The sequence below is a fragment of the Dasypus novemcinctus genome, chromosome 1 (assembly GCF_030445035.2).
Source record: "Dasypus novemcinctus isolate mDasNov1 chromosome 1, mDasNov1.1.hap2, whole genome shotgun sequence".
NCBI classification, from domain to species: Eukaryota; Metazoa; Chordata; class Mammalia; order Cingulata; family Dasypodidae; genus Dasypus; species Dasypus novemcinctus.
Genome location: NC_080673.1, coordinates 163,169,301 through 163,190,810, shown reverse-complemented (window position 1 = coordinate 163,190,810; position 21,510 = coordinate 163,169,301). Strand labels below are relative to the sequence as shown.

At 36.2% G+C, this 21,510-nt stretch overlaps 1 protein-coding gene across 1 annotated transcript in view; it reads left to right on the top strand.

The window, feature by feature from the left end:
- Window positions 1-21,510, top strand: part of GRXCR1 (glutaredoxin and cysteine rich domain containing 1) — a 168,093-nt gene that overhangs the window by 81,117 nt on the left and 65,466 nt on the right. The window contains exon 2 of the mRNA XM_004448744.4: window positions 9,766-10,008. Coding sequence (XP_004448801.1) covers window positions 9,766-10,008 — 243 coding nt within the window. The remainder of the gene's footprint in view (window positions 1-9,765; window positions 10,009-21,510) is intronic.

The window sequence follows — 21,510 nt, the reverse complement described above, 5'->3', positions numbered from 1 at the left end:
AAAGCATATTACAAAGCTACAGTGGTCAAAACTGCATGGTTTTGTCACAAGGATAGACATATTGAACCATGAAATCAACCTGAAAATTCAGAAATGGGCCTTCACATTAATACCAATTGATTTTTGACAGGGCTTTCAAGTCCACTAAATTGGGAAGGATTAGTGTCTTTAAGAAATGGTGGGCGGTGGACTTGGCCCAGTGGTTAGGGCGTCTGTCTACCACATGGGAGGTCTGTGGTTCAAACCCTGGGCCTTCTTGACCCGTATGGAGCTGGCCTAAGCTCAGTGCTGATGTGTGCAAGGAGTGCCCTGCCACGCAGGGGTGTCCCCCGCGTAGGGGAGTCCCACGTGCAAGGAGTGTGCCCCATAAGGAGAGCTGCCCAGCGCATAAGAAAGTTCAGCCTGCTCAGGAATGGTGACGCACACACGAGAGCTGACACAAGATGATGCAACAAAAAGAAACACAGGTTCCCATGCCGCTGACAACAACAGAAGTGGACAAAGAAGAAGACACAGCGAATAGACAGAGAAGAGACAACCAGGGTGGGGGTGAGGGGGAAAGGGGAGAGGAATGAATGAATGAATAAATAAATTAATCTTTAAAAAAAAAAGAAATGGTATTGGGAGAATTGGATATATATATATATATGCAAAAGACTGAAAGAGGACCCCTGTCTCACACCTTATGCAAATGTCAACTCAAAATCAATCAAAGTAACCTTTATGTAATCTAAAACTTCTTTAAAAATAAAGTTAAAAAAAATACCAGGACTATAAAAGTCAAAAAAATGTAGGGTACCATTTTCGGATCTTGTGTTAGGCAGTAGTTCCTCAGACTTCACAAAGGACAAGCAATGAAAGAAAAAATAGATAAATGGGACCTCCTCAAAATTAAAAATTTTTGGGCATCCAAAACTTTGTCACAAAAGTGAAAAGGCATCTTATTCAATGGGAGAAAATATTTGGAAACCGCATTAGCAATAAAGACTTAGTATTCAGAATATATTTTAAAAAACCCTAAGACTCAATAATAAAAACACAACAAACCTAATTAAAAAATGTGAAAAGCTTGAATAGACATTTCTCCAAAGAATACATACAAATGGCTAAAAAGCCCGTGAGAGGATGCTCAACATCACTAGCTATTAGGGAAATGCAAATCATAACTACAATAAGATATCACTTCACATCCATTAGAATGGCTACGATTAAAAGAATAAATACTACAAGTGTTGGTGAGGATGTGGAGGAATAGGAACATTCATTTCTTGCTGATGTCAATGCAAATTGGTACAGCTGCTGTGGAAGACAGTTTAGCATTTCCTCAGGGAGCTAAGTATAGAATTACCATATGATCTGACAATCCCTTGACTAGGTGTATACCCAGCAGAATTGAAAGCTGAGACTCCAACAGATATTTGCTCACTGATGTTCATGGCAGCGTTATTCACAACTGTGAAAAGATGGTAGCAGCCCAAGTATCCCTCAACCAATAAATGGATAAATAAATGTGGTATATACATACAATGTAATATTATTCACCTGTAAAAAGGAATGGATTCCTGACACATGTGACAACATGGATGAACTTGCAGACACTATGGTGAGTAAAATAAGCCAGATGAAAATGAACAAATGTATGATCTCACTGTTATGAAATAAATAAAATGAGCAAACTCATAAAATTAGCATCTGGAATATAGGTGACCAGGGATAGATTGAGGTTAGAGAATGTGCAATTGAATATTAATTTAAACAGAACTTCTATTTAAGTTGATTGGAAATGTTTGCAAATGGTTGGCCGTGATGGTAGCACATTATTGTGAGTGTAATTAAAATCACAGAATTATATGGGTAAACATGGTTAAAGGGGGAAACATTAGGTCAAATATGTTACTAGAATAAAAATTAAAATATAAAGCATAGAATTGTACAGCACAGTGAATCCTATTGTAGAGGATTACTATAGTTTATATTACAAGTATACAAATGTTCTTTCTTGTAGTATAATAAAGTATATGACACTAATACAAGGTGTTAATAATAGAGTGGATTTATGGAAAAAATATACCTAATGTAAACAATAGACGATAGTTAATACTACCTGTTTAATATTTTTTCAATTGTAACAAAGGTAATTAATGTTAAAAAAATTAGTACAATTACAAAAGTGCTATCATCAACTGTAACTAATGTTCCACACTAATGTAAGGTGTTGGTGTTGGGGTGGGATGTGGGAATCTTTTGTTTTTATGCGTGATTGGTCTTAAAACCACAACTTCTCTAATAAATTTTTTTAAAAGGAGCACTACATGAGAGAGGACCATGTTCTATCTCATTATGTCTCATTATGACTAAGAAAAAAATACTGCGTGTGTGTGCGCTCACTTGTGTGTGTTTGCACAGTTAGAAAGGAAAGAGAAAAGACCAAATAGAAAAAAAGATCCTGCCACAATGCATCCACATCCACAGGAATGGATTATATTTAAGAAGATGTTTCTTCTGGGGTACATACAGCTTCAGGTTACCAGAGTCATTTTCTTCTTTGTCTTATTTTTGATTTAGAGGTTCCATTAGGTTTTTTGACTTTCCATTAATGTCTAGGCCAATTTAATAACTGATTTGGACAAATAGATAATTCCTATGGAAATAACTGAAATTCATTTATTTGTATGCTTAAGGAACATTACAAAAACAGAAAACACTTTTCAGAAATCCTGGCATGCAAAGATTAGGCTCATGCATTTCTTTTATGCCACCAAGGGAACATCTGAACTTGGAAGAGAGGATTTTTAGGGCATCAAATATGTGTCCTCATCTTTATTGTTTTCACTTTCACAACTGATGGCACTTCCTAAACAAATGTAAATAACAACATAACTCATTTAGAGATTCATTTTTTGAACATGTGTAATTATGAGGTTAAATTTTGCCTTTGAAGTATACGGTACCTGTGCTTTTGGACTTTTTGGTTGTGGTGATAGTGGTGCTGGTGCTGATGGGTTTCAATAAGTTTTATTAATAATATTATTAATGATAAAAATGATACCATTTATTGCATATTTATTATACATTAGATTCTATGCTAAAAGTTTTTCTATTCATTAAAGCATTTAAACCTCATGAATGCCCAAGAAGTAGGCATAGTGTCCCAATTTTCCAGGTGAGAAAACTGAGACTAAAAGAGTTTAAGTAATTCGTCCTAGATTTTCCAGTTACTAAGATACAGATTCAAACTATTTTCTAATTAAGAGTGGAAAAGAGTCAGACAGTATTTACTGAGCACAAGACTGTGTTCTGAGTTCTTAGTTCTAGTGAACAAAATTAAGTTCCTTCCTATTTGTGGTTTTATTTTATTTGTGGAGACAGATAAAAGGCCAATAAACATACCTAATACGTCCACTAAAGAACGGAATTTGGGTAATATGATAAAGAGAGGCTCTTTTCCATGAGGGAATCAGGTAAGATGTTCTGATGGAGAGATATTTAACCTAAGATTAGAATAGAGTGGAGGAGTCAGCAGTGGGAATTCCTGTGACAGTTCCTCTGTGGTACAATTAGTACCCATAGCCCTAGATCTTAGAATAGTATAGCCTATCAGTTGGTATTGAAGAGGGTTATGTAGTATTTTCCTAGGGAAAGAGCAAGGGCTTTGGAGATGGACTCAGGTTCAAATTCTGTCTCTATTCCTTTATCCTTGAGGTATTTGTGCACCTCAAATTTATTTCCAACTCTTAGTTTCCTTGTGTAAAATCTGGGTAACAATCTTTACCTCTAGGATTGATAAAAATTGCATATGTAAAGTCCCCTTTGCAGTCCCGAGAAATGCATATACATATACGGTAGTCATGCAACAGACAATTATAATTTGCATCTTACAGAGACATGAAGAAGTTTCCCCTGATGCTTTGTTGTTAAAGAGAGGCGGAGGGAAATGTGGCAAAGAAAATCACCCTCCACCTGCACAGCAGAATGGGGAGCAGGGTTAGTATGGAAACAGATCCAGGAAATGATTTGAGAGGAAACTGGTGCTGCTAAAATGGGTTTTCAGATACTTTAAGTACAAGAACGAGAATTCAAGAGGCGATGTGAGGGCAAGGCTAGAGTCTAAGTGTAATACAATTACAGAGTAGCATGGAGAAGGAGATAGAGAGAGGCCCACAGGCCCACAGCCTGGCTTCCACGGGCCTGCATCTGCTGTACTTAAAATGATGGTACCTGGAGCCAGCTTAGCCTCTTGCCTGTCTCTAAGGAAACTGGGGATAGCCCCCGTCTGCCTTCTGAGAAGCTGCAGGACTCTGAGCTAATCACTTTGCCTCTTCACTTTCGGGGGTGGGGGCAGGAGGGCGGGGAGAAAAGATCTCTACACCTTACCCATCTCACAGGAATCATTTTAGAATAAAAATTGTTTAAAATGCCACTTGGGTGATGTTACTTAAAATGCAGGAGCACAATTTAGTAAAGAGGCAAACCTCTGTAAATCACATTCATTATCTCACAGGCAATGAATAAGATCTCCAGTAGCTTGTGGTTTGGCAGCAGCTTTCTCCTGGGGAGGGCTAGCAAAAGAATAATGGTTTAGTGGTTCAGCGTGATTCAGTGGAAAGCAGCTAGATTTTGGAATGGTGCTCACCTGAGTTCCAGTTTGCTACCTGTTGAATGTTTATTGTGCTACCTTGTAGACGACACTTATCCTCTCTGAGCTGAAGCTCTGGATCTATAAAATAAAACCAGTAGCTAACACCATGCAAGTTGTTGTGGGGATTAAGTGAATGTAAAGTTGTTAGCATGGCATGCATTGCCACTCAAAAAAATTTTTTTTTAAAGTTTTTGCTCAAGATGTGAAGACTGAAGTAGTCTGTAAGCCCCTTGGTTTGTGGTGATTTAGAAAATATGGGGACAAGGTTAGAAGACCCGTTTCAGGAGGACTTTTCAAACCAGTGCCAGTCTATACAACCAAAGGATCAACTGTAAATGATCCAGTGGTGTTCCACTAGTCAGAGGAGCTAAGCCTACCCCAAGCATGTTCTGTGGGAAAGGGTGGAATCAATTCTTGGTCTGAATCCCAGAGTCAGTTCCAGTGGGTGTGGGGGCTCCAAGAATGCCCCAAGATGACCAGGTGGCTTCACTATTTACAGTTTTACAGGGGATCCTGCAGGGCAAGGAGCAGACTGAGGTTATAAATTGGCTGTTTGGTCCTTAGTCTCATTTAGAGCAACAATCATCACTTTCCATTTGAATTTGCTGAAGATTGTGATGAGGCTTCAGGGCATCTCTAAGATTCATCTCTTTAATCAACAGAAAGGAAGAAATGGCCTGCCCTTGTTACCTGCTAGGTCTCTAGGAACAAGCAGGCTGCAAATGCCAATGCTTCTCAGTGCTGTCTCAGGCTCTCCCATCCTTCCTTATGCTATTCCCATGGTAACCCTGTGGAAGGGAGATGAGAGACAGATAACCACTGAGAGGCTCTTTTTAGATTTCTGGCCAGATGCTTTGGCAATTCTGTTGAGGAAAGGAAAACTAAACAAATGTAGATATTTTTAAAGACAATACATTTAAAAATTCATATAATAAAACTGGAAATGACCTTGAGAAAACATCCATCCCACTTTTGCCTCCAAGAAAACCTATTTCCAAACCATACCAAAGAGTTGTGCAATTAAATCTTTTTTGGACATTTTACTTAAAAGCCTGTTATACTGTATTATCATATATCCTACCCTGAATTGCCCCACATTTATTCTCAGTGCTCAGACCAGGGAACTTGGGAATGAGGTTGAGTATGAGTGCTCAAACTGTGAAGGGCAGAGCCCTGGGTATACCATTCATTCGGAGTATGCTATAATGGTTCCCTAGGTTTGTGCAGTACACATCCTGTGCAACAGTGTGCACTGGCTCTATTCTGCTTATCTTTATTGCATGTGAACCAATTCTGTGCAATCCTTCTCACAGTCATTAAAAGACTTCAGGGATTTCATATTGTTTTTAGGTTAAAGGACCAATATCTTCAGATCCACTCTAAAGCACTACATGTTATCTACCCTGCATACCTCTCCAGAATCATTTAGTGCCATTCTGTTTTCTCTCTTTGTGTTTTAACAAACTGGCCTTCTTTCAGAGTCTCAAAGAGGCCATGTTCCTTTCCTTCTCAAGACCTTAAACTTCATGTTCTCTTGCTTATAATACTTTCCCGTAGACTCTCTACCTAGTTAATTCCTCTAACTCCTTACCCTTCCAATCTAAGCTCAAATATCAGAAAATACTTCCTCAACCTCCAAGAAAAGAGAAGGCATTCCTGCATATGGTCTCCTACCCTCCTGTATCTTTCTTTCACAGCACTTAACAGTTTGGGATTCTATATTTATTTGTGCAAACTTTTTCCCCTTAATTTACTAGTTCCATTTTGATCAGAAACGGTATTGTTTGCTCACTAGTATACAATAAATTATTCTAATCACTGAATGATTGGTAATTATTTTGAAGGGTTAGAAACCCCTTTTTTTTCTGTCACTACTATTCTAATCCCTGATTGATTAAGTAGTAATTCTTTTAATGGGATAGAAATCCAGTTTTTCTGTCAAATCAAGCTATGTGATTATACAGGGGCTCCTCAAACATGCATCGGAACCCACTGGTGGTCTTATTAAAATGTGGATTCTGGTTTGTAAGTCTGGGGTGAGGCCTACCTTTCTGTTTTTCCAACAAGTATCAGTTCTAGAACATGGCTGCTCATGAGAATTCCCTAGAGAAGCTTTAAAAAAAATTCTAATTCCTAGGTCCCATCCTTGTGGATTCTAGTTTAATTTGTTTGGGCTTTTCCTGGAGCACTGGGTTTTGGAAAATCTCTACAGTTTATTCTAATATTCATCTCTCTTGGAGAAGCACTGATTCCAGGCAAATTTGATCCTTGACAGCAGGTAAAGGGACTACCATGTTTCCCTTTTCATTAGACACCATCCAGGGTGGCCACTTGGTAGAGCCTGATTTGCTGCTATTTTTAAATGTGTCTCTTAGAGATGCATAGAAAAGTGTCACCCTGCAATTGTTTTGTGACTAGAGAGAAGAATCCCATGTGAGTTGGTTAATGTTAGCAGCAGAATGGTCCGATCATAAACATTCCCACTTCTTTACATGAAGGAAGAGCATTTCTTATCAAATATTTAAGAAGTAACTGTAACTATAGAAAGAAGTAGAACATTTTGATAGAACCTAATGTGCCTATAGTAACCTTTGTAGCCCGAGAAATGATGCACAATTACACAGATGATATGATCAGAAAAAAGAAAACTTTGGTGCTTTTCCCAAAAGCTGCAACCTCTTCTGTGAGTTCTTTGATCCCATGACTGCCCATTGTTGTGGACACGAACAAAAGCCACAAAGACTCTTGGGCTCTTGGTTGCTCCCTCTGAAGATCAGTTGCTTTTTACTCTAAAGCATAGTAATACTTCCTTCCACCTTTTTGCTGTTAATTATCCCTATATTCTTCAACTGGCTCCTTTTTGGGTATTTAGTTTTAGGAATTGCATGAAGTGGAGTGTAATGTTTTTGCATTGTTTAACTTAGCACCACACTACGTTTCGTGTCCTAGACTAGGCGAATTTTCCCATTCTCTCTCAATCTCTACAAACCTGTCAGGTAAGTATTGATCCTACCATGTTTTCCAGATGAGAAAACTAGACTTTGTAGTTCATTAGTTTTCCAGTGACACACAGCTGGCCAGGGCAGAGCCGGGTGTAACTGGTTTTAAAACCTGTGTTCTCTCTACCTCAGTGGTTGTAAATTGTTATTCTAGAAGCCAAATTCAGCTGACAGATACATTGGTCCACATTTTAACATTAGGTGCAACCATTTGGAAATCAGAAAATTTCCTGTAAAATTTCAGATTTCAAGCTTCTATTTAAAATAACCATTTCTGTCAACACTGAGGCCAGCCATCACCTGGAGCCAAGTGACGTTTTCTCCTTTTGATGGCACTCTCCCTTCCTGTCCCTAATAAACACTTTTACTCCTGGTCTCCTGGTCTGCCTTAGCATGTGCGGAACCTGCTTGACCCCTCCAAGATTCTGGTTTTTCAGATTAAGCCTTAAACTCTATTGAGGGAAAAATGATTCTCACATCTTCAATACATTTTATCATGAGGGGAAAAATCATCCTCTCAGCAGGGTGGAGGTCATTTGACTTTGGACCTTCTGGTACTCTCTCTATGTTTGCATCTCTGTAGAATGGTTGTATTTTTTAGGAATAAAAAGTGATGGAGTTTGGTATATTAGTTGTTGGTTCTAGTGTTTAGTTTCCTGGAATGGTTTCCAATCAAAGTTTTGGCTTTGCAAGTTGTACGGTTGTGTTTTAACAACTGTAGCTATGTGAAGACTCATATTTCCCTGGATCTCATAGTATAGTTCAGTCTCCTTCAGGAAAGACTGTGATAAGATAGAAGAAGAGGGACTTACCTGGTATGACCTTTAGTTTACTTTGGTAAACTAGTCTTTGGTTTGTTTTTGAATGTTGCTTGCTTATGGGGCATGGTCCATTTCCTTTTTATCTTTCCATGCCTGACTTTGACCCCCACCCAATTTAGCGTTAGTTTCTCTGCACTCCCTCTGGGCCTTTCAATCTTTTATTCCTTGTGGCATAGTTTTTCTCACTGTAACATGCAACAGAACACATGTGCATGTATTAGTTATACTACTTAAACCCAGAAAAATCCTATGATATTGGGTTTAGAATTCCAACTGTGGGAACCATGACTCAAAAAGACTATAAAATTTGGTAAATTGATAAATAGAAGAATTAGAAGTTTTTACTGGCTAAGTGTGAATTTTGAATATTCTGCAGCATAATTTACTTTAGGTTTAAGAGACAGATATAGGAATTGAACAATGTCTACAAAACATAAGAAAAGTAATTTGCTATTTTGCCACATGACATCCCATACTATACATCATCAATTTTAAGATATGCCATCATTTGATGAGCTACTGAGGAAGAAAAAAATCCTGTCAAATAAATAATGTCATTTAAATTATGTTCATTATATCTCTATCCCAATTACAGATGTTCTAATGTAAAAAAGACATCTTAGACAGTGATTGAAAGGGTAAGTCTAAGGTCATGAGTATTACTAGAAGGAAAGCTAAAAATTGTAAGATAGGATGGTATAACATAGTGAAACCTTGTGTAAAATATGAATATGGGTGATATGACATATATAAGACTTTTTTACAAAATATAAATACAAATATACTACAGAGAAGGAAATAGAATAGCAGAGGAAGCATAGAGAGTATGAGAGGTGATGAGATTTTTTGTTGGGTTGTTTTTTGTTTATTATTATTATTGTTGTTGGAATAATGGAAATGCTCTAAAAATGATTGAAGTGCTGAATGCACAACTCTGTGATTATACCAAATACCACTGATTATACACTTTGGATGGATTTATGCTTTATTAATATTTATCAATAAAATTGATTTGTTAAAAAAAATGAGTCAGCCCAGAACTGATCACCCCAAATTCCTAAGTTATTTTGCTAAACCGTAACAGTTCTTATCTGAGTTGGCCTGCATTGTGTGCTCAATAGCCTCAACTTTAAACCAAGTAAATAAAGGAAAAAAAAAGACATGACTTAGAATTAACATAGGAAACTCATTCAACTTTTGTTGCATGCCTTTAATGAAAAAGACACTTGTTAAAGCCTAATTGTCTTAAAATAAGATACAAGAAAACAAATGCAAATATATTTACACTATAACCCTTTTCCTATAGCAACCTTCAACTGACCTAGAATTTGACCGTGTAGTGATTTATACTACTTGCCTTCGTGTGGTACGGACGACCTTTGAAAGATGTGAACTAGTTAGAAAGATCTTCCAAAACCATCGAGTAAAATTTGAAGAGAAAAACATAGCTCTGAATGGTGAATATGGAAAAGAGTTAGATGAACGATGCCAACGAGTTTCTGAAGCTCCATCCCTGCCGGTGGTGTTCATCGATGGCCATTATCTTGGGGTAAGTACTTTGCTAAGGAAAATCTTTTTTTCATTGAACCCAACCAGTGTTGATAGAAATCTATAAGCCCCTGAAAAGGTAACCTGTAGCTTAGCTACCAGGATTCTTAACTCAAACCAAAGGGATTTTTTCTTAACTCAAAGCAAATGGATTCAAGCAATATTTCCATCCCAGAAGATATACTGCTACAGAGCTCATCTGTCCCCACCTAAACAAGGTGAGATAATGACAGCATGAAATTGCCTTTTTGAATAGGAATACATTACAAAAGTGTTTAGTTGACTTGAGTTTTGCATTTTGAAGCTTAACATGTAAGATAAAAATTATTTTAGTGCAGGTAAGAGAAATGAAATATTTATAAGATGTGCATTTGTAAATTCTCTTTATGCTCCATTATCTAATACTCAGTTTCTTATCTAATGAACCTAAAATGACAGTTCTGCAATGAAATCAATAAGAAATGGGGACCTGGAGCCAGAATTGTATCTGCTTTTTGCTTAAAATTATTCTTGATCTTGGCAATGCTGCAATGTGATGCACAAATTCAGGCATATAGTAAGCAGAAAAAACTGCCTGAGTAGCAACAAAGCATACCTTCTTCATTTCTTTTTGAATAATACTGTTAACATAATAATCCACCATCAATCTATGAACATGCTCAAGCCAGTAAGAAGCCCAAGGAGAGAGCTCTGGTGACTGCTCTTTGGAAAGGAAGAGAGCAGAGTCAAGGAGAACCAGCAGTTGAGGGGGTGAAGTTGACTTCATGATCAATTATCAAAGAACAAAGAACTGTCAAATAGCAGATGGATACTCAGATCTTGGTTTTGTTTAGCATCTGGTCTTAACCTTCAGCTTTCAGTGCAGGTTGGGGAAATTCAGAGCAGGAGATCCTCGTATGCTGTTATAGGGAATTTGTGTTTTGATATCTTGCCTCAAGCCATGGCTATCAGAGGCAGCCTGTCATCTGATGGAAAGATAAGTGCAGAGAAGCCATAACACAATAGCTATGATGTCATACAATCTTCTTTTAAGTAGAGCTGGGCACAGATTGAATTCTGTAGTAGAGGCATTTTGATTTGAGCTATCAAGTCTTTTTTAAGTCTATTTCTCTATATTCCCCCAGGTCTCTGAAAATTATAACAATGATGGTAGCATTAATAATAAAAATAACAATATGGTAACAATAATAATATTATATTGCATTCTCAATTTCACTCCTGTCTTTTCCTCTAATCCTCAGGATAATCAAAGAGATCAGCTCTTTTGTATAGCATAATTGTTAAGAGGCAAGGGCTGGAGTCAGACAGCCTTGCCTCACATTCCTGCTCAGATACTTTTCCACATGATTCTGGGAAATTTATAAATCACTCTGTGCCTTGGTTTTCTCATTTGTAAAATGAGACTGATAATAGAACATATTTCTATAGGGTGATTGTGAGGATTTATGACATAATACATACAAGTGCTTACTTCCAGTATGTGGAACAAACTATGTTTTCAATAAATACTAATTATTATCCCTGCTTTGCAAATGAGAGCATTCATTGTTTTGCTCAAAGTCACACAGCTGGCCTTGTGGCAGAGTCAAGTCTCAAGTAGTCCTGTGTGATTCCCTGAACAATTGTTCTTTGTTAAATCACCTTGAGGAGAGGAATCTTTGACTGTCTATTGATGGATACATTCAAAGTACCTAGAACAGGTCTTGACACAAAGTAGGTGCTCAATAAACATGTTGAGTGCATGCATGAATTATGCTATATTGCCTCCTCCTGTTCTATCCTCTCTCTAAGACATTCTTCTCTAAGGAAAGGATCTGATAAACTCATCCACTCCAGGTAGAAAATAACTGATAAGGGTTGTGGACATTTTCTTTTAAACCTGGGGGAAAATTATTCTTATGATATATTTCTCACAATGCAGTTTAATTTTCTGTGAAACTTCACAGTTAAACTTAGGAGAAACCTGCCTGCCTACACACGCATAAGGTTGGTCTACTGCTCTTGTGATTCCTGTTTCCATTTAAAAGCCACCCTGAATATCTTCTTCCTACTTCTGATGCCGTCTACAGGCCATAATGAACTTCCTGCTATTTGCTTTTCAATTTCAGGGATAGAAGGAGAGTGCAACAGACAAAGGAGGTAGTAAGCAGATTCGGTCTCAATTGCTTTTTCTCTGTTATCACTTTATTTCCACATATGGTAGCCTAGGGGAGAGAGGACCTCACAGATGCTTCCTCTGTGTTGCTATAAGTTGAAGCTAATGCTCCAAACCTGGAGAGAGGCCAGAAACAGGCAGTGCCCTCTTCCTTCTTTTATTGATTAAAGGAGAAATACTTCCAAATTAATAATTGAAAATGGAGGTAGACACCATAGAATGACTTACATAGCAATTTTCCTCCTAGTATGAGAGCCCTTTTATTTAAATTCCAATGCAAACCTGTAAATGGAATACATATCTTGAATTGTAGAGCCTTTTTCCTGTGGTACTCATGTATCTGAAATGGAAGGATGCCCTCTGCTGGGTTTTGGCACATGGTGAAACATAATTTTTAGGGAGGAAAAGAAGCTGATGTTGGCAATTTCTTTAACATCTGTGGTGTTTTAAACAGTAAGTGAAACCATTTGATTTAGTTTAAATTTAGATGGGTGAGAAAGAGCAAGATGTGTGAATCATCTGCACAATACAACCTTCTTTAGGGAAAAGGAGAGATAAATAGAGAAACAGGGAGGGCCAGAGGATGAGGTAAACGGAGAAAGAAATAGAGGCCTGTGGAGGTAGTTGGAGGAAGTTAGGTAGAAAAAAGACACAGAGAGATGATGAGATGGGGTAGGGAGAGCATGAAAATATTTTACAGTTCCTCTATTTAGCTGTCATCATTACTACCAAACCTAGGATACGTGGTGCCAGAGTTCTTTTATCTTCAATGAAGTCAAGATAATTAAATTCAGTGGGTAAGAAGGCAGGAATGGACAAGGATGCTGAGCTCTTTTTTCTCTGACGACTCCCTACCCCAGTGAAACTGAGATCTGAAGACAGAAGCAATGAAACAATCAAAGGAAATAAATTACATTAGGAGACAAATCTACACTGTCCTGGGATGCTCTATCATGAAAATAAAAGATTGCTAGTTCAGCTTGGACCTTGTAATTATCCTTGTAATTATGGCTTCAGAAGTATTCTTTATGCCAAAAGATTATGTTCCAATACCTTGGACATAAAATATCTTGGAATTTCCAATAGGAAATAGTGTCTTGATTCTTGGACCAACCATACAACTCATGCAACTCTACGATAGACATCCACAAACCCACATAGGAACTCAGCTATAGAGCACATATAATGAACCTAAGTGGGACCTCTGGGAATAGAGAGAGGAATAGAAGGGGTGTTGATCTGGATAGATTTCTTAAACTAGTTGATATTGAGATGTGATGTGACTGTTTCAGAATTCTGTATCTATTTAAAGTACTGCATTATCTGCATATAAGCAAAAAACCATTATTAAATATAGCTAGTTTACACATTAGAAATCCAGACCCTAGGCACAGTTCTAAAGACTATTTGCAAATATTCTCTGCAGAAAGGACCACCAAGGAAGCCCTGACACGATGAGAAAGCAGTCAGGGCCCAAATCCCACTGCCTTTGCATGTCCACACCAGTAAAATGGACTGTGTGTGCCTTGCTCTTCTTTATACATTATTCGTTTCCTAAATAAAGTATTAAGTGAGTGTATTTGATTTGTAGTAACTGAAAATGTCATATTAAAACGTAATTCTGAAGGAATCTGGGAAATATACTTTTAGTTTTCTATTCACTGCAGTAAGGGAATACAAGGGGATTGAGCTGGTTACTGAGTGATCGAAACCATAATAACTGCCAGGTATGCTGTTTTCATTTTGTTGATTGTTTTAAGCAGCTTTATTGAGGTTTAATTTACATATAATAAACTGAATCCATTTAAAGTGTACAATTTGATGAGTGTTGACAGATGTGGGCATCCATGAATCAACCAACACATTAAAGATGTAGAGCATTTCCCAAACCCCCAAATAGTTCGTCATGCCATTGGCAGTCAATCTCTTCCTCTATCCGCATTCTGCTCACAGCCTTTGGCCTGCTTTATGCGAGTATCATTTTCTATTCCTGCAATGTTTTTTGTCTGGTTTTGGTATCAGGTAATGATGATCTCATGGAATGAGTTTGGAAATATTCCATCCTCTTTACATTTCATTTCCGGTGCTATTTATACCTTGTTGTAGATCCTCATATAAATCTGACATCATTTTCCTTTTGCCTGAAGGAATTACTTAGTATAAAACCAATACAGAGAATTTCCAATGTATTCCCTTCCCAGATACGCAGATACACAAAGAGTTAACATTTTGGCACATTTGTTATATCATTCTGTCAATCTATCATCATCTTCTATTTATCTGTATCTTACCTATTTTCTAAACATATGTGAGTGTGTTGCATACCCCATACTCTTTGAACACTTAATATTTCCATGTATATTTCCTAAAAACAAGGATATTCAGTTATGTAACCTCTTTAAGTATGGTTATCAAGTTCAAGAAATTTAACGTTGTTATGAGTCACATTGTCCATATTCCATTTTTTTCATTCATCCCAAGAATGTCTTGTTGGATAGTTTCTCTTCCATTATTAGATCTAGTCCAGGATCGTGTATTGCATTTAATTGTCATTGTTTCTTTAATATCTCCCACTATTTTATATTGTGGAAATATATATATATACAAATAAAATTTCCACCTCAGCCATTTCTGAACATATAATTCAGTGGGATTCATCACATTCAAAATGTTGTAGTGCACTCACCACACCATCATCTGATACCAGAACTTTCCATCATCCCAAACAGAAACCCTCTACCCATTGTACATTACCCCTCCTTTCCCTCATCACATTGCCCCTGGTAATCTGTGCTCTACTTTATATCTCTGAATTTGCATATTCTGTTTCACATAAGCAAAATAACATATTTATCCTTTTGTGACTGATCTATCTCACTCAGCATGATGTTCATTCATGTTGTAGCATGGATCAGAATTTCATTTCTTTAAACAGGTGAGTAATATTCTATTGCACGTGTATTCCACATTTTATTTATTTAGCTGTTGATGAATATTGTGGTTGCTATCACCTTTTGGCAAATCTGATTAATGCTGCTATGATCATTAGTGTACAAATATCTGCTTTAGACCCTGCTTTCAATTAATTGGATACAGATCTACAAGTGGGATTGCTGGGTCATATAGTGATTCTGTTTAACTTTTTGAGGAACTATCAAAAAATTTTCCACAGTGGCTGCAGATTTTATATTCCCACTAATAATGTACTGATTTTCTTATTTCTCTGCATCCTTACCAGCACTTGTTATTTTCCATTTTTTAGTACAGGTATAGCTTGGAAATATTGCAGGTTTGATTTCAAACCACTGCAAGGGAATGAATACTGGATAAAACAAGTCACACAAATTTTTGGTTTCCTAGTGCATACAAAAGTTATGTTTATACTATACAGTAGTTTATTAAGTGTGTAATAATAGCATTATGTCTAAAAATTACAATGCACATACCTTCAATAACATGTGACACAGAACAAAAAGTGAGCATATGCTGTTGGAAAAGTGGAACTGGTAGATTTTCTCAACCTAGGGTTGCCACAGACATTCAGTTTGTAAAAACTGTAATATCTGTGCAGCATAATAAAGTGAAGTGTAATACAGTGAAGTTTGCCTTCACTAGTGGGAAGTGAGGTAGCATCTTCTTGTGGGAGTGAGGTAGCATCTTCTTGTGGCTTTGATTTGTATTTTCCTAATGGCTAATGATGCTGAACATCTTTTCATGTGCTTATTGGCCATTTGCATATATTATTTGCAGAAATATCTATTCAAGTTCTGTGCTGTTTTTTAATTGGGTTGTTTTTGTGTTGTTGAGTTGTAGAAGTTCTTTATATAATCTGAATATTAAACCCTTATCAAATATATGGTTTCCAAATATTTTCTCCCATTGTATTGGTTGTCTTCTCTTTCTTGATAATATACTTTGATGCACAAAAGTTTTCAATTTTGATGAAGCCCAATTTTATCTATTATTCCTTTTGTTGCTTGTGCTTTTGGTGTAAAACACAAAAGCCTAACACAAGGTTCTGAAGATATTTCCGTATCTTTTATTCTAGGAGTTTTATATTTTGAACTCATATATTTAGGTCATGGATCCATTTTGAGTTAATATTTTTATACACTGTGAAGTAGGGGTCCAGTTTCATTCTTTTGCATGTGGACATCTAATTTTCCTACCACAATTTGTCAAAGGGATTATTTTCCCCCATTAATTGAACTTGGCACTCTTGTAAAAAATCATTTGGCCATAGGCGTGTGAGTTTATTTCAGATGTCCATTTCTATTACATTGTTCCATATGTCTGTTCTTGTTTGTTTACCATGCTGTTTTGATTTCTATAGCTTTGTAATAATTTTTGAAATCAATAAGGGTGAGTCCTAAAACTTTGCGCTTTTTAAAAATTGCATTGACAAATATCATTCATACATGAACATACATAACCAGTAAGTGTATAGTAAAAGTTGTGAATTTACAAAACAAACATGCATATCATCATACAGGGCTCCCACCTATCACCACACCACTAACACCTTGCATTGTTGTGAATCATTTGTTACAAACCATGAAAGAGCATCACTAAAGTATTACTACTAACTATATACAGCCCGTATCTTACATTTGGTGTATTTTCCCCCCAACCCAACTGGTTATTAATACCCTGTATTAGTATTATGTATTTGTTATAGTTCATGAGAATATGTTCCCACGTTTGTTCTGTTAACCATAGTCCATCTTTCCCCACAGGAGTCATTTGGTATACAGTGCCGTGCTTTGTACAATCCATTCAAGGTGCACACTCAGGGGCTCTCATTTTCATTACAGAATTGTGCTGTCATCACCTCAGTCAATTTTAGAATGTTTTCATTACTCCAAAATGAAAAATCCCATAACCCCTTATACCCCCCATTGTTGTTTCAGAATTTATATAATCTCTTCTTTGCCATTGCTGAAAATGCATTACAATATTACTGTTAACTATGGTTCATAAGTTACATTAAGTTGTTACATATAGGATCATGTCATCTGTATATAGGGATGGTTTTGTGCCTTCCTTTCAAATGAGGATGACATTTATTTCTTATTCTTTCCTAATTTTTCTGAACATCACTTCCTATACAATGTTGAATAGCAGTGGTGAAAGTAGCATCTTTGTCTTTTCTAGATCTTAGGGGGAGAGCTTTCAATCTTTCACCACTGAGTGTGGTGTTAACTGAGGGTTTTTCATATATGGCCTTGATGCTGAGGAAATTCCCTTCTATTCTTAGGTTTCAGAGTGTTTTTATAAAGAAAGGGATTTTCTGAAAGGCCTTTTCTGCAGCAATTGAGATAATCAGCTGGTTTTATTCCTTCCTCTTATAATCCTTTTTATTTCTGTAAGTTTGTTAGAAATATCCCCTATTCATATATGCTTTTTGTTATTTGTGGCCTCTCTTTTTTTATTTGTCAGTATAGATAAAGGTTTGTCAATTTTATTGATATTTTTCAAAGAACAAACTTTTAGTTTCATTGATTTTCTCTATTGTTTTTTTCCCTCTAATTTGTTTTCACTGTAATCTTTTTTTTTTCTCATTGTGGATTTAATTTGTTCTTCTTTTATGAATTCTTCAAGGTGTGAGGTTAGATTACAGATTTAAGCTCTTATTTTTAAAGGCGGTATTTGGGGCTATGGAATTTCCTCTAAGCACTACTTTGCTGCCTCTGATAAGTTTTGATACATATTATTTTCATTTGTATTAATCTCACGATACTTGCAAGTTTCTCTGGTATTTTATTTGACCAATTGGTTTTTGAGTGTACTAATGTCTACATAATGTGAATTTCCAGTTCTCCCTCTCTTAGTAACTCATTCCATTTTGAATGAGTAGGTATTTTTTAATGCTTTCAATATTTTATAGTTTATTGAGACTTATTTTGTGGCCTAACATATGGTATATTCTAGAGAATTATTCATATGCATTAGAGAAAAATGTCTATCTGCTGTTTGTGAATGAAATTTTCCATATATGACTATTAGGTCTAGTTGGGTTATAGTATTTTTTTTTTTTTAAAGATTTATTTATTTATTTAATTTCCCCCCCTCCCCTGGTTGTCTGTTCTTGGTGTCTATTTGCTGCGTCTTGTTTCTTTGTCCGCTTCTGTTGTCGTCAGCGGCACGGGAAGTGTGGGCGGCGCCATTCCTGGGCAGGCTGCTCTTTCTTTTTCATGCTGGGCGGCTTTCCTCACGGGCGCACTCCTTGCGCGTGGGGCTCCCCCACACGGGGGACGCTGTTGCGTGGCACGGCACTCCTTGCGCGCATCAGCACTGCGCATGGCCAGCTCCACACGGGTCAAGGAGGCCCGGGGTTTGAACCGCGGACCTCCCATATGGTAGACGGACGCCCTAACCACTGGGCCAAAGTCCGTTTCCCTATAGTATTTTTTAAGTCCTGTATTTCCTTATTGTTCTTCTTTCTAGATGTTATATCCATTATTTAAAGTGATTGTTGAAGACTCCTACAAACTTCTCCCTTCAAATCTGTCAATATTTGCTTCATATTTTTTTTAGGCTCTGTTGTTAGGAGTATATATATGTATTTATAATTGTACAATTTATTATCTTGTTGATAAATTCACCATTATATCATATTGACCAAAATATCATGTTCTTCTTTGTCCCTTTTAACATAAAGCCTATTTTGACTGATACTAGTATAGCTGCTCATGTGCTTTTGCATACTATTTGCATGAGATTATTTTTTCTTTTCCATCCATTCACTCTTTATGTACTTGTATTTTTTAAATTTAAGGTGTGTCTTTTGTAATCAGCATATTGTTAGATAATTCTTCTTTATTCATTCTGCCAATTTCTGCCTTTTGATCTGAGAGTATAACAAATTTTCATTCAAAGGGTTAGTGAAAAGGAAGGTTTTACTTCTGCTATTTTGCTATTTGGTTTTTGTCTATTTTTATACCTTTTCTGTCTCTCAATTCTTTCATTCCTGTCTATTTTTGAAATGGACCCCTTAGAATCACTTCTCTTTTCCTTCTGTGCATATTTTTCAGATATTTCTTGTGGCTGCCATGGGGCTTAAATTTAGCATCATAATTCTGTAATAATTTTGTTTGATTTGATACCAACTTAACTTCAATAGCATACACATACTATGATATTATTCTCCTTATCCCCCACCTTTATGTGTTTCTGTGACTAATTACATATTTATAAATTATAAGTACAAAATTATTGATTGATAGTAACTTTTATGCATTTGCATTTTAGATCATGTAAGAAGTAAAATGTAGAGTTACAAATTAAAAATATTGTATTGGTATTTATATTTTCCCTTGTCATTACCTTTACTGGGGATTTTTGTTTCTTTATGTGGCATCAGTCTATTGGCTAGTGTCCTTGTTTTCAATCCACAGTACTCTTTTTAGTGCTTCTTGTACAGCTGGCCTAGTGTGATAAACTACTTTGGCCTTGGTTTATCTGGGAATGTCTTAATCTCTCCCTCATTTTGAAAGACAGTTTTGCTATATATAGGATTCTTTGTTGGCAAGTTTTATGCTTCAGCGCTTTGCATATGTCATTCCACTGTCTTCTTACCTTTATGGTTTCTGATGAGATATTGTCAATTTTATTGAGGCTCCCTTTTACATGACAGGTTGCTTCTCTCTCACAACTTCCAGGATTTTCTCTTTGTCTTTGGTATTTCACACTTTATTTTAATGTGTGTTCATGTGGATCTACATGGGTTTATCCTGTTTGGAGTTCATTAAGTTTTTGGTTGTGTATATTCATGTCTTTCATTAAATCATGGAAGTTTTCAGCTATTATTTCTTTGAATATTCCTTCTGCACCATTCTCACTTTCCACTTCTTCTTGGGTTCACATAAGGTATATATTAGTATGTTCGATGGTGTCCCACAGGTTCCCTTTCACTCTTTTTTCTTTCTGCTCCTTAGTTTGAATCATTTCAATTGTCTTTCCTTTGAGTTTACCTATTCCTTCTACTACTAGTTGTAATCTGGGAATTTTTCATTTCAGTTATTGTGGTCTTCAACTCCAGTATTTCTCTCTGGTTATTATTTTTTAATTTATTTTTTATTAGAGAAGTTGTGAACTTACAAAATAATCATGCATAATGACTCTTCCACCAACACCTTAGATTGTTGTGAAACATCTGTTACAGATTATGAAAAAACATGATCAGACTATTACTATTAACTGTGGTGCATAGCTTATACTTGGTATTTTTTTCCATACACCACCTAATATTAACATATATTAGTAGTATACATTAATTATAGTTCATGAGAGAACACTCTTCTATTTGTACTGTTAACCACACCTTCCACCATATGGTTCACCAGGTTATACAGTCCAAAGCCTTCTACATTCTATCTAAAGTGTATACTCAGTAACTCTCATTTTCATTACAGATTTGGGCAGTCATTGCCCCAGTAAACCTTTGAAAGTTTTCTTTAGTCTGAAAGAAAAAGTCCCATACCCTCCTATTATTCACTCTTAGTATTGATATTGTGGCTTCTTTGACATTGATGCAAGAATATTACAATATTGCTGTTAACTAAAGTCCATAAATTACATTAATTGTGTTTTTCCCATCTACCACTATATTCTTACAACCTTGGAATAGTGATTTATATTTGTGCTAGTTCATAGAAAAATGTTCTTGTATTTGTATTATTAACCACAATCCTCATTCACCTCTGAATTCACTGTATTATTCAGTCTCTAGATTATTCTCTAGTTTTCTTTCAATTGACATTTCTATCGGTAGGCTATCCCCTTCAGCCACCTTCCCATTTAAAAACCAGCTGTGTTAGTTTCACTCACTAAAATGGGTAATATCAACTCTACCCATTTCCCCACTTTTGCAGTCAAACTAACTGAAAATTCTACATACATTAGACATCAGTACCCCTTCTCAGTCTTTGTGCTATCTCTTAATAACCTATAGTCTAGGATTTAACTTTTGTGTTTATTCCTCATATTTAGTTTATATTAATGAGATCATACAATATTTGTCCTTTAGTGTCTAGCTTATTTCACTTACCATAATGTTCTCAAGGTTCATCATGTTATGTGCATCCAAATTTCATTTCTTCTTAGAGCAGCATAGCATTCCATTGTAATTATATATCATATTTTGTTTATCCATTCATTGGTTGATCAATTTTGAGTTAAATTTTTAAAAAATATTTATTTATTTATTTATTTATTTCTCTCCCCTCCCCCCCCGCCATCCCGCCACCCTGGTTGTCTGTTCTCTGTGTCTTTTTGCTGCATCTTCTTTTGTTTTGCTTCTGTTGTTGTCAGCGGCACGGGAATCTGTGTTTCTTTTTGTTGTGTCAT